Below are 14,857 nucleotides of genomic sequence, written 5' to 3'. Positions count from 1 at the left end.
CTTGCATTGTTAAATCGCCATAAAAGTGGCCATCCATTGGTCTGCTGTTTTGTTGCGAATTTTATCTAGCACGGCCACAATGGATTTACAGACTTTTGATGGGCCCCTGACGCGGTGGAGTGGTTGCTGGAGATTCTTTTTACGATACTTTTACTTTTCTCCTCTATCTCCGGCCAAATATCTTTCCGTTTCGGCCGAGAAGCTACCTTTTTTGTTTCATATTTTCAGTTTTAAAAATACTGCAAGCAGTGGTCCCTCAACCGACCACTATCGGGCTCCGTCCATTCGAGATTCCGGTGTTTTATGAGTCCGGGTTTACGATAACTGTGGTCCACTTCCGAGAGCACTGCCCGCACTGGCAGATCGACAAGTGGACGAGAAATACGACGCCCTCACAGCTCATCGGCAGCTCTTATCGGCCACGAAGGCAGAATGGTAGGAAATTTTGTGTAAAGTACATGAAGCTATCACAAAAGCTTTTCGTGAATGGAATCGAGGGCAAGCATTGTACATGTACATGTTCTCAATAGAAAAAAAAATGTAGGGTTGAATAGTTTCGTAGATTTCAGTTATCATAACGCGATTGAGCACGAATGGGAATTCCATGAATTTGCGGTAACATGACCGTGTCGGGATTACGGAATGTTTAATGCGAAAAGTTTGCCTCATTCTGCATGAATATGCTTCATTCTGCAAAATGATGAGGACAAATATCTCTTACGTTGACCCACATTTTTGTTTGTCGTAAATGCTTCGCATTGTGATTCCATGATTTTTCCAAAATATGCTGCGATGCTGTACATCCTTACTTGGAAAATGATTTACTCTCCCATTAACATGCCCACACGAAAAGCCTTCGCTGACTGGAACGATCTCGGTCTATGAGCTGGCTCTTGGATTACCGTCGCCCGTAGATGTTGGCCTTAGACTGGAGTTTTTACTTTACGCCGAATAGGCCTAGAAAATAAAATTCCCTTTCGGTTCGTTGTCGTTTGCTTCTCGCTGATTGTTGGACGGCTTGGGGAGGGCAGATGACTGTCTGGAGAAACAGAAGACACTGGTGTTCTGTCATGTTAATCATGGTAAGTGTGACACAATGAGAGGATATTTCATTCTAATGGCGTACTTATCCGTAATGTTCCCGAGTAGCAAGTCCCAGCTCGGAACGCGGATTACATGACTTTTTGCGAACTTGCGAACCAAGTACCAAGATTTTAGTTGAACAAGAAATCACGAAAAAGATGGCGTCACAGCTTGAAATGCTGCTTGGAGCGAAATCACCAATTCCAAACTTTGGACCAAAACAAACCAAAGCGTAATAAAATTCTTCGGGCTGCAGGTGAAGTAATATCCGGTTCCACCCAAAACCCCTGACCACCTGAGGAATGCTGGGACCGATGCATGTTTACTTGTTTGACATTCCTTTCTTCTATTTTGTCCACATCTCCCAAACGAGGGATTTGATTGGAGCAAAGGTGAGCCATTAAAAGACAGCACCGTTTGTGGTGGTTCATGTCGCGGTGAATCTAACAAAATCGGTTCCGGTTCTATGCTTCGGTTGCTGCTTACCAGCACACAAGGACCGCGGCAAACACTGGGGCGCGCTCGCGTCTGGACCCAAGCAAACAACTGGACGAACCTGTCGAAGGTCGCGCTCCGATCGGCCATTAAACGCTTGATAACAAATCAAATATTTCTCCATCATTAACGGGAATCCATCGCGAGCCCCGGATGGATGGCGAATTCCGAGATGGTGGCCGACGGATCGAAGTTTTGGTGGCGTCGACAAAGTGCTAACCTATCCGCTGGACCTGCCACCGATCCGCGATCGGCTGTGAGGGAAATTAGTTCCGCGGGTTGTCTTTGATTCGACAGTTGACGATGTGCGCCGGCTAATGTGAGTGATTGAGATGCCGTCGTTCCGGGACGTCGTCGTGAGGAAAATGTGACGGAAAACCGAAGGCAAATCGTGCCGATGATTGTGTTGACCTTAGTCAGCGAGAAACTGTTTGCACCTAAAGGGCCCATGGTGCTAGAACCTGTGATTAGAAGGAATTACACCATCCACTTTTGGTCCATCATCTTCGGTGTCTATCGAAAAGAGTAAACGTTGTTTTGTCACACCAATTAAGCTGGCCCGTTGGGTCCATGCTATTGTTGATCGCCCGAAAGTGTTCTTGTAGATACAGTTACCTTATGAAATAGTTTGATATGACATGGCGTCATTGTTGTAAGCACTTTTATTTTGATAAAGTAACGCAACGGTGATGGTGCTGCGGTGACAGGCTCAAGTTGTCTGATTAATTAAATGCATAATGTATGTCAAACAGCGACTCACAAGAACATAATAGCAGCATAGCAAAGGTGAACTATATGTTCGGTTCAGATTAAGTTTCAAATTGCCACACAATAATCTGAATTAACACATGTCACACGCCATTTTCGTGCCCAGGCTATCGACCATTTCGCTGACACGTGTACCCACAATTGAATGTAACTCGTGAACCTTTTTTTAAAAACACTTAAAATAATTAAGCTCTGATCGCTTCGGTAATTGGATAAACGGATGAATGGTGAACGGATGAAGCACCGGAGTGCGTTGGCATCGGATCGGTTTCTCCCCGCACTGGATGATGGTAATCGCCAACGAAAACATGAATTATCTCCACAAACCGGGTTGTTATCTCGCTCACTCTTGTGGACTTAAACCCGTATCATACGGACCACTGACCCGTAGTGCACCGTCGCAGGTGGAAAAACGCAACCGAAGGCTTCGCAGGCTCACGGATCGTGTATGTGTGGCTCTCATTCCGAGCCGATGACTTGGCTGAGGCATGAACGGACAGGAGAAAATATTGCCTTTTTCTGTGTGTGGACAGTTGACAAGTGTTTATTTGTCAACATCAAAGCATAACACAGGCGATGACCTACTCGAAATAATAAACAGTTTTCGCACCCATCGGCTTCACGGTTCCGAGTACGAACCGATCTGGCGGATGTCATTTATTGGCCATGGGTGATGAAAAAGAAATCCATGTTTTATGATGTTTGCCGTTCCGTGGACGATTGCACCATAAAACTTCGATTAGTTTGAGGATGGTACTTTGACGGTAAAAAAAGGAAAATAATTAGGATGGTTAGAAAAAGAAAACTATTTATATGCCTATCGATCACTGCTCTCAAACTATTTTCGATTGATTGATGCTTCCATTCATGACCTTTTCATCGTTTTCACGATTAGTTCTTCATTAGTTGTGGTCCATCATTACATCGATCATTGGAACTTATTACAGTTTAAAACTTTTGTCATCCCCACACCGAACGTTCCAGCTTCGTGTTGGCTCTACCCTCATAATTCCGTGTCACGCATCTACTAATACCGTTGTAATTCTCGTTCCAGGTGTTACCTCGTTCCGGTTTTGGTGGTTTTCGGTAGTGGCGACGGCGAGCATCAATCAAGTCTCAACATCTGCACGTTTTCGTTTGCCACTCGTTCTATCTCTGCCCGAATTAGCTCCGCGGGTGTCCCACTAGTCGATGACAGGTCTCGATTCGTCCTCAGGAATCCATTTGGGGCGAGTGGCATGAACGGGTACCACGTCACTGACCGCCACGAAAACTGTGTGTGGCTGTCGTTCGGTAGTCAGGAGTAAGGAACTAAGAAAAAGTGGTGACAGTCGGTGGTGGGCCCGTCGTGCGACGGTGGCTTCTGAGAACACTTGACGTGACGTGGGCGAGCCGAGGGTGTGGACCATGATGTCGCACCATCTGAATTCGATGCTCGAGCACCTGAAGATGTCCTCGCTGATGAACAAGGCCGGCAGCAACAGGCAGCAGCAACCGCAACCGCAGCCCCCGACGGGGAGCCTCACGACCGCTGGTGCCAGCACGGCCACCGGAAGCTGCGGTGCGCCGAACGGTTGCGCCCATCCGCTCGCCGGTCTCGGCCAGCCGAACGGCAACTGTCAGAACGGTGGCTCGCTGACAGGTGGAAAGTTGCCGGCCGAAAACAATGGCAGCCCGCCAATCCCGGCCGTGGCCATCGGGGCCGAGCATCACAAATCGAATCACGTGCCGGGCGGGGACGAGCGGCGCCCGTTCGACGCGTCCCGGAAGCGGTGCAGCATCTCGGTGCAGCCACACGCCGGAAACGGGCCGGAGTCGGGCCGATCGAACTATCGCGAACTTTCGCCGGCTTCGCTGCGCATCCACCGCAAGTCGTCACACGACATACGCAACACGCTGCTGGGCGCGGACGGCGAGCATGATCCGGCTCTGCGCGGGGCCGACGGCCTCGGCAAGATGCCGGCCGTCGTGAAGCCGATCAAGCTGAAGAGCGTCCTCACCAAGGCGGAAACGTACGACACGATGCACGGCAAAGCGACCGACGTAAGTACCGCCCGAATGGGGCACTTGTCTCGTGCACGATGGTCAAGTGCGTATCACAGGATTCATGACCATTTACACCACCACCACCGCGCGAAAGCGGATTCAGTTTGCTGGACATCGAGCTCAAAATTATTGGCATTTCGTATTTAAAGTGGTCCCGTTTTCCCCGAGAGCATTGTTTGAGGAACTATTCTGCCCACATCCTTGAACGATGGCCACCCAGTTGGCCGTTCGTTCTGTGGAAGGTCTTGCTTCGTTCGGACATATTTTTCCATTTATTGAGTTACATTTACAATGCCGCTGAGTAATGTTTGCCCATCGCAGAGCATCGCAGGGGACGCTGCGCATCGCAATGCCGGGCTCGCCGCCTAAAGACCCAGGAACGATTTTGTCGATGTCGAAAGTCCCGAGCAGCTGGTGCCTGGCGGCAGTGCATCTGCATCGCAACATGCAACAACTGCGGTTTGTGGATGGAAATTTATGGTTTGCCATGCGAGAGTGAGAGAGAAAGAGAGGAACCCAGCGAAAGTTCTACGACGTACGGGTAGCGGGTGCACATTAATCGCCGCTTTGCATCCCGTCCTTGCGCCGACGGGCGACGTGGATGATGAAAGAAAATCCTCATCACATATCGCGCGGATCCCGGGAAATGTTGCGATTTTGTTGACAATCGTTGGGTCGCCCGGGCCCGAGTTCGCCGTTTCCCTCATCAGTCTCGCCCGGACGACCTTTCCTGCGGTGACGTACGGCCCTGGCGCAGAACATAATCTGCCCCGTCAGCAGGGGCAGCAACCCCTTGCGATGCATTCGTCCTGGGACGGGTCTGCTCTTCTCTCCCGATCAGCCAGAAGCTGGCGGGGCCTATATGGTGGCACTTCGTAGCTTATCTTCATCTCCCAGACCGAGTACGGTGGAAGTGTGCGACACGGAACACCAGAAGAGTCTAGTCTTTAGCCGCCTTTTCCCCGTTCTTTAATGCAGCGATAATCGTTTCCGACCAAAAAATATGCTACCGGTGCCGCCGCAACACATGTGGCGGTGGATGGATGTTTGATCGGTACGGTGTAGCTACTTTGTGGTGTCTTTAATCGTTTGCAGCAGGTTGGTGGCCACAAGTGTGAAGGTTAGAAAGGTGGAAGACAGAGTAAAACCACAAACAATATTAAAGTATGCGTCATGGAGCAGTATGCGAGGAAATTACGCCAATCTTCTTCCGGTCGATGGTGGAATGGCCAGCGTTTAGTTGTTTTGGTTTTCCACAACGTGGCTTCGACTCCTGGCATGGTCTAAGGGCCTTGACAGGGAAACTTTTTTAATCACTGGAAAACAATTTAGTGGAGAAAATTGTTGACATTACTCAACTACTTGCCGCATTCCAATCACATCGCAGCATCAACATTTTAAAATGCTTTGTATAAAGGGAAAGGTGCATTGATGTTTGGCATTGATATGAAATATTTGAAAAAGAAATAAACGACTCCAAAACACTACGAGCCACACCAGCAGAAGTAGAATTATGTTTTCTGAGTGCAGCTGAGCTCCAACTCATTTTAAAAGAATTATTTACCTTTGGTGTACCCATTACAGAGCTAATTTTAATTTGTTTAATTTGTTTTACTACTGTGCCTAAACCTAATTTTGACTATTTATGGTTTTCCAAATAAGAAGTATTTAGATAAAGGGATACCGTACTTCTTTGTATAATGCAGCCATAGTAAGGTGAGCTGTATGTTTAATAGGTTTACCTCACGTATTTCATGGAACGCGGCATCTTGGTATCATCTTGTTATCTGTTGCAATTTTTGAGAGACAGATTTATTGGTGTTCCGCTTTGTTATGTTTTTTTGTTTATTCGCTAAACTTTGTCACGTTTGAGATTTATGTTCGTAGCGTTTGAGACAAACAAGTAGAAATGGGCGAATAGGATGAAGCACAGCCGGGAAAAGTTTGCTCTGAGTCAGCCTCGGAAAAAGAAAGCTTGTATATGCTAATATACGAAAGCCATGCCGATGATTGAAATAAAAATGCCTTCCACCTATTCGGCAAAAAAAACTGGCAACCAATGCACTTCCAAAGCGGGCAAGTTGAGCCGCAGTAGAAGCAAGAGTTTTCCGGCTCTATTTTCCTAATGGCAAAAACACAGGACCTCACACCTCACGGAAACACATCTGATCAACAATGGCACTTCAGGTGGGGTGCAAGCGAACATGAGTTGCATCTTAACTTCCCTCGACACCTTACGAAACCTCGTCACTCGGAGCGTTCTTTCTTCGCCACCCTTTTGCGACACCGTCTTCTGTGAGGAGTTTCTTTCTCGGTTCACAGTGAGCTCAGTCGCAGGTGGTGCAAATATTTTTCCTTCAACCGGAACACACAAATACTCATCTCTTGGCGCATTTTGGAAATTTGCAGTCCCACCTCTTGCAGACAGTGATGGTGCTTTATTCTCATTGTTTAATTACTTTTTATGACCGTGCCATTCCACCTGGCTGCCATAGTAGACTGGATTCACGTTGCAGTGCTTGCGAGGTGTTCGCACCTCTGCAGGACACAGGACGCTCCAGCGGAGCCTTCGAATCGCTCTTTCCGTTTGACGGTGCGAAGACTGCATTATGGATTGCCGTGCTTAAAAACTACATTGTTTCAGGACATTTTTGAACCATTTCGTTTATAATGCCACAGCACTAATACAATGAGGCAGGAATGAAGCGCTTACCCATCGCGTGTCGGCGATGTTTACGTTTACGTCCTTTCAAGTTTGCCGCGATGCTGTCATCGTTTCCGCGAGCTTGAAGTGCGGTTGAGGGCATTAGAAATAGACCATTGCCCACAGAGTGACAGTTATGCACTATCATCAGCATCATCATCATCATCATAATCATCATAATCTACTCGTAAGACCATTATTCAACGAGAAACAACCGCGTCCTGGCGGGAGCCGCGCTTGGAAGGTGGCCAACCTTATAACTTTCCCACGGGTGCCAATGTGCCATAAACGACAGTCTTGCCGTAGTCCTGCCAATACACACAAGCACACATTCTGGGGCAAAACTGGGCTCTTTAAGATTTCGCACACCTTTCGCCTCGGTGTCTGACGTAATAATTTTATCTTCGGTTCCCGTGGCCGTGTGGTCTTCTTATGGACGCAGCCATTTTTTTTTACCGGGAGCTCAACGCCCTCCATGAGACCTGGGCCGGAATGCTTTGGGAAGGACGCAAGTGAAACCAGGAACGCGCCCAGAGAGTACGGTAATCGGAGGCTAGTCGAGAGAAGTCTTTCAAGAGGACGTCATCGTCCGATGATGAAGGTGGTGTCGTTCCTGATGGAGAGCACCTGGACGCATGGTTGTGCCTTCTTGGAAGGGAACCGCTCGGTGGGCAGGTTTTGGAACACCAAGTCCCGTGTGGGAGTCCTTTGGCTGCCCCGGCATCACACATACACACGCACGCACACTCACTGCAGACAGTTCTCTTTAAGGGCAGTGGGGTCCGTCTCAGGACACCGGGACTCCGGAGCTGTTACGCGAAGCGGTAGTAATCAACTTCCTCTTCATCCAACCATACACCGGCAAGGCTCTACGTGTGGCTGTGTAGGTATGGCTCCGGCCGAACGACAACGCGGCCGATCCTTCGCCCATCCTGGGTGCCGCTTGGCAGACATATTTTCGTTGGACGGTCGGCCCGTATGAGTGTCTCTGAGGGGAGCTTTTTTCCTCCCGCATACGATGATGTAATGTGATATGAATCCTAATTTTTGCACTGACAGTTTCATGTTGCTCACAGTCAGCACTTAACGGTGGTTCAGGTACGAAGTACGTTCCTTCCGTTACGTGCAGGCGGCTGGCCAACATTCCGTCAAATACAACCATCGCCCTTTTGCGGTCGGTAATGAGAGCGAATATAACATTTCCATTTTTATGGCATTTTTAACGATAGTCAGCGCCAATGGACGGCAAGCACGGGGTCGCAAAATAAGTGTCGTTTTTCTAGCACCGTCCGTGCTCGCTGGCGGTGAATTCCAACTCCGCAGCCCGGCTGCTGTTCGGGAAATATTATTGTTTGATTATGGCAAAACAACAGCAAGCAGCACGGTGGGTTGCCATTTTAATGGGTGGATTTTCTATTCTCACGGCGGTGTTGTTCTAAAGCTTCCATTCCGAACGGACCGCGATTCAATTAAAGCTCAACCATAAACCGAAAGCAACAGCCACTAGGGCCGCCTTGAACCGAGCCACGATGGTATTGATTCAAGGATTATGGCATTCTGTTGTTCCGCCTTTAAAACTTGAGAAGTTCTGCTAACGGGAACCCATTGGCACACATTAATATTGACTACGATCCGGATGGTTGAGCTGACCGAGCCTTCTTCGAACAGACAGTAACATTGGCTCGGTGGCCGTACCCGTAGCTTGTGCCCGAACTCGATAAAGGATACCATAAATTGGTGCTTTGAAGAGAGAGTCCCTTCACTAATGAAGCTCTTCAAAAGCACACAATGGGGATTACCGGTTCGGTGCTAACGTACGACAGTGAGCTACTTAAAACTGCCCAAAAGATCTATCCATCAATGAAAAGGATACGCCGTTGGGCTACGGTTGCCAGAGAAGAAAGTTCCAACATATTTCATGAGTTACGAGAAAGTCGTTCCCCAAACGAGGCCCATATGTACAACTTTTTTTTTCAGAAAAGTATTCCGTAAATGATTTTATTGCATTCTATGGCAGTAAAACCCTTTCGAAAGTAAATCTTCCCAATCGGCTGGAAGCCTGCCCGGTCCGGGTGTGGGAGACCAATATAATCGATTTTATGAAGCAACTTTATTACCAATTACGGTTACCCGTTTGCCGGTACCATCGTAAATGGCACGATCGATTCGATCTGCAACAGTTTTTCCCGGTACCGGTCGTGGAAAATGCTGAAGAAACATACTTTTGCATCTCGGCAACAAGAAAGACGACACTGCATCCGATTGTGGCCAAGGCAAGAGAGAGCAGATTCGGAGAACAGAAAGTTAAATGCCTTCCGGACGGTTTGTCTCGAGCAAAAGTTGCTGGCCGCAATCGCTTACGCCAATCAATCAGACAAATGTTTCGTACCAACAATGATGGGAATTGTTTGCATACCACGGGCCAGATGGACCACCGATGGCTCGTGGCGTAGTTGTTGGGATGAAATCGGATTATTGGGCCAGTTTGTACAATTATCTCGTCAAAGTGGCCGGCCTCAAAGATGGAGAGATATTAAGTAAAATAACAATGGAAAAGCGATGATACCTTTTCGAGTTGCTACTGTAGCGATGGAAATGTAGCAAAATGGACCCTTCTTAGCGGAAGATCCGTCTTAGCACGGGTCCGTTGAGATCTGTGGCTGGGTGATTAAGTCTTCTCAGGTGATGGCGAAGGAAGTTAATGATTTTCCTCGTCCGCATTGTGAACGCGAACCCGAGGACGCTTATTATTGCAATCCAGTCACGGATGGTTCTTCATTTCCAGCATCGCGGTTCGGCCAGCGATGGGTTCTTACACGGAACAGCAAGGCAGCGATCCGCTGACCCGTGCTGGCCCTTGGGAGTTATCTTTCTTCACTTTAAGTACATTTTGTTTTTGATCCTGCCGCTGTGGTCCTGGCGGAAGTGCTCTGCCCCATGAAACACTCGCTACTCGACGTCTCCGTTGCGATGCGAATTAACTTGCTGATTGTCAGTTTCTTCCCCGGCACGGCTATCAATGCAATCATCCTCATCCGGTCCGCTGACGCAGTCCCGGGAGGCGCGCTTGACTCCCCGAGAGACGAGAGCGAAAAAGAGTTCCTGCCGTGGCCCATGAGAAGATGACGGATGACGGCTCCCGTTCTATTAACTTGTTTACGTGCCAAATCAGAAACCGGGACGTAAGATTACCTAATTTTTCACACCAGACCCGGGGCGACACCGAGGAGTGACGTGCAGATGGCTGTCGTCGATCGCACGGAAGTCTCGAGATAAGTGAGAACTTATCGTGCACGTTGAACTTCCGTTCTTCTTCGGCCGTGTCGTGTCGTGCCGGCGCACCGTTCATAGAATCTACAAAATACGTACACGCGGTGCCCCAAGGGTTGTCCTGCTTCTCGAGCCGGAAGTGCCGGAAGTGCGGACGAACGGGCAGAGCGCGCAATAGGAGTAAATTTATTTTTATCTTCCCGAAGCCACCGTTTACTTCCGTTATCGATAATCTTTGCCTTCCAGCGTGAGCCGGGGTGAGCTCACTCGCAATAGATGATGGCTTACTAAGGACCGGTGTGAACATTTTTTCACCATTGTTATTATCGTCCTTGCGAGAGATTGGCTTCGCCTGGTGCCACGCCACAAGCAGCATGCCCAACCGGGTTCCGGGAACGTTCGGTAAAGTGGTTCATTTCTGCATGGGCTCTTGTGCGAAACGGATGGTCTACGGTTTTGCGGCTAAGCTGACATGAAACGATGGAACCCGATGCCTGAATGCCTTTGTAAATGCGTAAACACATGACTAACAATCGAACGAATCGCTGATGGTGGCCCGAAACAGGTTTCGTTGGCTGTCGGTAAATAAATTGGATCAAATCAATAAACCCGGCGATCTGCCATTGGTTTCCTCCCAGCGATGGCAAATATTTGTGCAAATAAATGAACTTTGAAAACATGTGTTCACACTTTAAGAGGACGGGCTTTAAAGTGAAGATTGTTTTCACCGCGAACTAGTCGGAAAAGTAAGCGAAATAAAACGGAAGCTTTAACAAGCTTTCAGTACCGTTAGGGCAAAAGGATTTGCAAAGCCGTTTTTTGCTAATAGATATTGAAATCCATTCGACCGACACCTTCTTAGCCGTTGCAGAAGTGTTATGTTTCCTTCGCCTGCTTCCGGCCACTGTACGCGTGCGAAAAAGTCCTCACCTCGCCTCGTTCCTTTTCGGTTCCTTTGCCTTTGCCGCACACTGCCTGGGAATGCAAATAAGGAAACGGAAAACACCATTCACCCTTGACAGCTTCGTTAATTCAATCGTGAGGTTGCGAGCTTCTTAGCATTCAGTGGATTTACACATTAACCGAACGGTTAATCGAGCGATGCCAGACCTGCCGGTGCCAATCCATCGGTGGTTCCCCCCTCTCAGAAAGGCTGCACGAAAATGGACTGGAATTTAATGAGATTGTACTTGTTGGCCAATTACCATACGCTTTCGATTGCTTCGCCGGCATCTCGCGGAGTGAGCACTTTTGCGTTTCGCGTACCGAAGACTCTTTGGATTAGCGCCAAAGAGCAGAAAAAAACAAAAGACTGTTGATCGTTAAAGTGAAATACGCAGAGCCGAAATTACACCCCCGGAAGGGATTTGTTTGATTTTGGCCAGGGATAAGGTTGCGCTCGGTTCGTGAAACTTCCCAGCCACGGTTGGCACATGTTTTCCGTGTGATTCAATTATTCTGCCACACTTTCACTTACGAAAAAGCAAACACCCGACCCGGCAATGGTAATCTCCCACTTTGGCCGTTTTTGAAAAAAGCTCCAGCGATGGTGCCATACCCCTAGGACACGGACTTATCGATGCTTTGGCCCCGGGTGGTTTTACCAAGTATTTATGCGGGTGACTGAGAGTTTTCGAGTCTTTCCCCACATCAAACGCGGATCGCTCCCCTACGGCTCGCTGTTTAACACCGCGGCTTAGCGCGGAGAGTGGTTCTTGAATAGCGGGTTTGCATGAGAAAAAGAAAGTTGAGTAAATCAAGCAAATAATTTATTGCTTCAGGAGCTCATTTTGTGGCACCAATTTTCCAATCCACCATCCTGGATTGGAAAATTGACCGGTGCCAGGGCGATGGCGATGGCAGCGGCGTTCAGTTAGGTCATGGTGTTGTTAGGACGAACGAGTGAAACGTTAGAACGTCCTCTTGCTCGAAACGGAATGACACAGCACCGTCGACGAAGAGTGTAAGATTTAACTTTGCTTTAAGGAAGGTTCAACCCATGATTCGGCACGAAAAGCTGGCAAGCTAAATTTAATTTCAATACTTGGCTACACTCAATCTAGCCGGTAAACTTTACGCTAGCTGGTCTACCGTCCGGTTGGCCCATCAGGCATCAGGTGCTGCTGAGCGCTGCCTGGGCATGACTTGAAAGATAAGACGAGACCATCTTGACCACTTCTCGTCAGTCGGCCGCAGGGTGATAATAAGGATCATTTGCTATGCGCGCAAGCACGGGGTAATCAAATATTCATCATACACAGGACTCATTATTTCGTTCCCCGGAGAAATACCGGCCGTCGTGGTGCCAGTATCCCAGCTTCGGTTAAGGAAGCCCGTGTAAAGTTTACCATCCCCATTGCATGCGAAAACGTGTTCAGACTGAAGCTGACTAATAGTAAGATGATTCACTTGATACGAATCCGGTAGATGTAAAGTTTGTAATAGCTTTAAGCCTTTCGGAAATAATGTTCGTAACATGCGGCCAAGCTACAGCACGGAAAGCTGATCTGAGCTGCAGCTAATTGGCCAACGGCGGCCGGACGATCCTATCACAACAGAACCTCGGTTGAACGGGCACCAAGGGTAGATATAACATTTTGAAACACATTCTTGGATTCTCGACTGCCTTGCTTTAATGTATACTGTGCAGTGAAGAAGGCCCAAAAAACCTAGCGATAGAATTAACCGGGAACCGCGGGCTTTACTTTGCTATCTTTGGAGACATTGTGCCATGGTCCGATGGTAAGCAGACAGGTTTTGTTTGCTTCCCTGCACCGTCGGCCTGTTTTGTATCTTCAAAGGTTTCACGGGAACCGCGATTTCTTCGCACAATTTGCATCCGACCTGCGAATGCTGTTATCTGTTATGGGAAGAAAATGCAGAGAGAGAGAGAGAGCCGGCACCAGTCGCTTCGTGGCTAAAAATTAGATTTCTTCACCCTGATAAAGTGTCTAGCGACAGCTGCCATGCTGCGAAAGAATGGGAAAGAATTAATTTTTTTTATTTCGTTCGTTGTTTTTGGTTAAATTTTCGTCATTTTGCTCGCCAAGTTTCGGTTGCCATTCAACTCGTGCTTAAAGGCCCTACTGTTATCCGTCGAAGCCACCCAGAACCGACATGCGGGGCGACCGACTTTTCCAATTTACGGCGGTGCCACACCGAGAACCGAGCCTGATTCTGTAAGCTTCTGCATAAAACGACTGTTAAATCATCTTCTGGCAGTGGAAAATGATATTTTTATTATCTGGCTCCACGCGACGGGGCCCTGCCGTGCCGGTGTCGGGCGGATTTGTTAACGGTAAAAACACTCCCATTGGGAGTGCCATTTTCACCATCAAGGACCCTTCTCCCGCGGGACACATCCTTTTCACCCCCGAAACACTGACAATGAGAAGAACGAGGCCGACGCTGGGCAAAGTGCGGGAACCTATTATTTTATCTTCATTTTCGAATCGATCCTGGACGGACGTCTAGTCAAGTGGTTACACAAATTTGGCCCCAATCTACCGCCGCCGCAGGGCTTTGAATTTAGAGCTTCCGACAAGGAGCCGGCAAGGAGCATCGAAAGCGTGTTACAACGCGGTACCGTGTCTGCGGAGTGGATTCGGGAAACCAAGTGGTTTTAATTCTGTTAAATTGGGTTTAATGTCTTCCGAAGGCTCCCGAATGGCACTCCGGAAGGCAGCGGGCTTCCGGCGAGGCTCCCGCGTTTCGATCGTCTCGTGAGCACCGGGCACGTTTAACGTTTTCGCTCGGAGCATCAAGAATCACGGCCAATGCGACGGCCCGTGCTATGGTATTTGCGATTTTTGCCAAACCGCTGGGGTTGAGGTCAATTAGTATTCTCGGAAGGTTTCGGCAGAGGATTACTGTGCTTCGGTTTGTGGTCGAGCTTTCGCGGTATGAAATCAATAAAGTTATTGAAAGGCCGCTTAAGTGCTGCTGAGCCTCAAGGATTCAGAACAATAGGTTGAAGTTCTTGTGCTTAGGAAAGATCTATTTTACAACTGAAACTTAGTCTGTTTTTGACGGGCTTCTTAATTTAAGGCCAATTTTAAGGTCCTTATCTTGAGGGTTGGCTCGCAAACGTCACCTTTAGCGGATTTAAAAGATCTGATTTCAAATTTCGCCCACAGCGAACGGCCCAATTTAGATTGATTTGTTGATTCGCGTTTCCGGGACTCTTGAGGCATTCTTTTTTATCGCCACGCTATCATCACCGTTTGAAATCCCGGCTACTTCAACGCAAACAAGTTTTCTTTCAAATGCTAATCAAGTGTACACTTCCGGCCTAAATATTATTCATAACGAATGAACGTAGAAGGACATCTCTTTGCAGTGCTGAAGAGGTTACCGGAAAGCGTTTAATTCGCAAACGAACGCGGTGACAGTGTACAGCGATGAAGGAATCATGTTGATTCAGGATATTAAAGCCAACCAAAGCTAGGTAACACTCGAATTTTAGTTATCAAAGCGCTGCGTTTATTTTAC

At 48.2% G+C, this 14,857-nt stretch overlaps 1 protein-coding gene across 1 annotated transcript in view; it reads left to right on the top strand.

The window, feature by feature from the left end:
• Positions 1-3,753: 3,753 nt before the first annotated feature.
• LOC131207916 (nitric oxide synthase) overlaps positions 3,754-14,857 on the top strand; it is a 49,369-nt gene continuing 38,265 nt past the window's right edge. Inside the window, exon 1 of the mRNA XM_058200552.1 lies at positions 3,754-4,389. Within this exon, the coding sequence (XP_058056535.1) occupies positions 3,754-4,389 (636 nt within the window). The remainder of the gene's footprint in view (positions 4,390-14,857) is intronic.

This window comes from Anopheles bellator, chromosome 2 (genome assembly GCF_943735745.2).
Source record: "Anopheles bellator chromosome 2, idAnoBellAS_SP24_06.2, whole genome shotgun sequence".
NCBI lineage: Eukaryota > Metazoa > Arthropoda > Insecta > Diptera > Culicidae > Anopheles > Anopheles bellator.
Note: the sequence above shows the minus strand (reverse complement) of the source record. Positions and strands in the feature narration are given on the sequence as shown.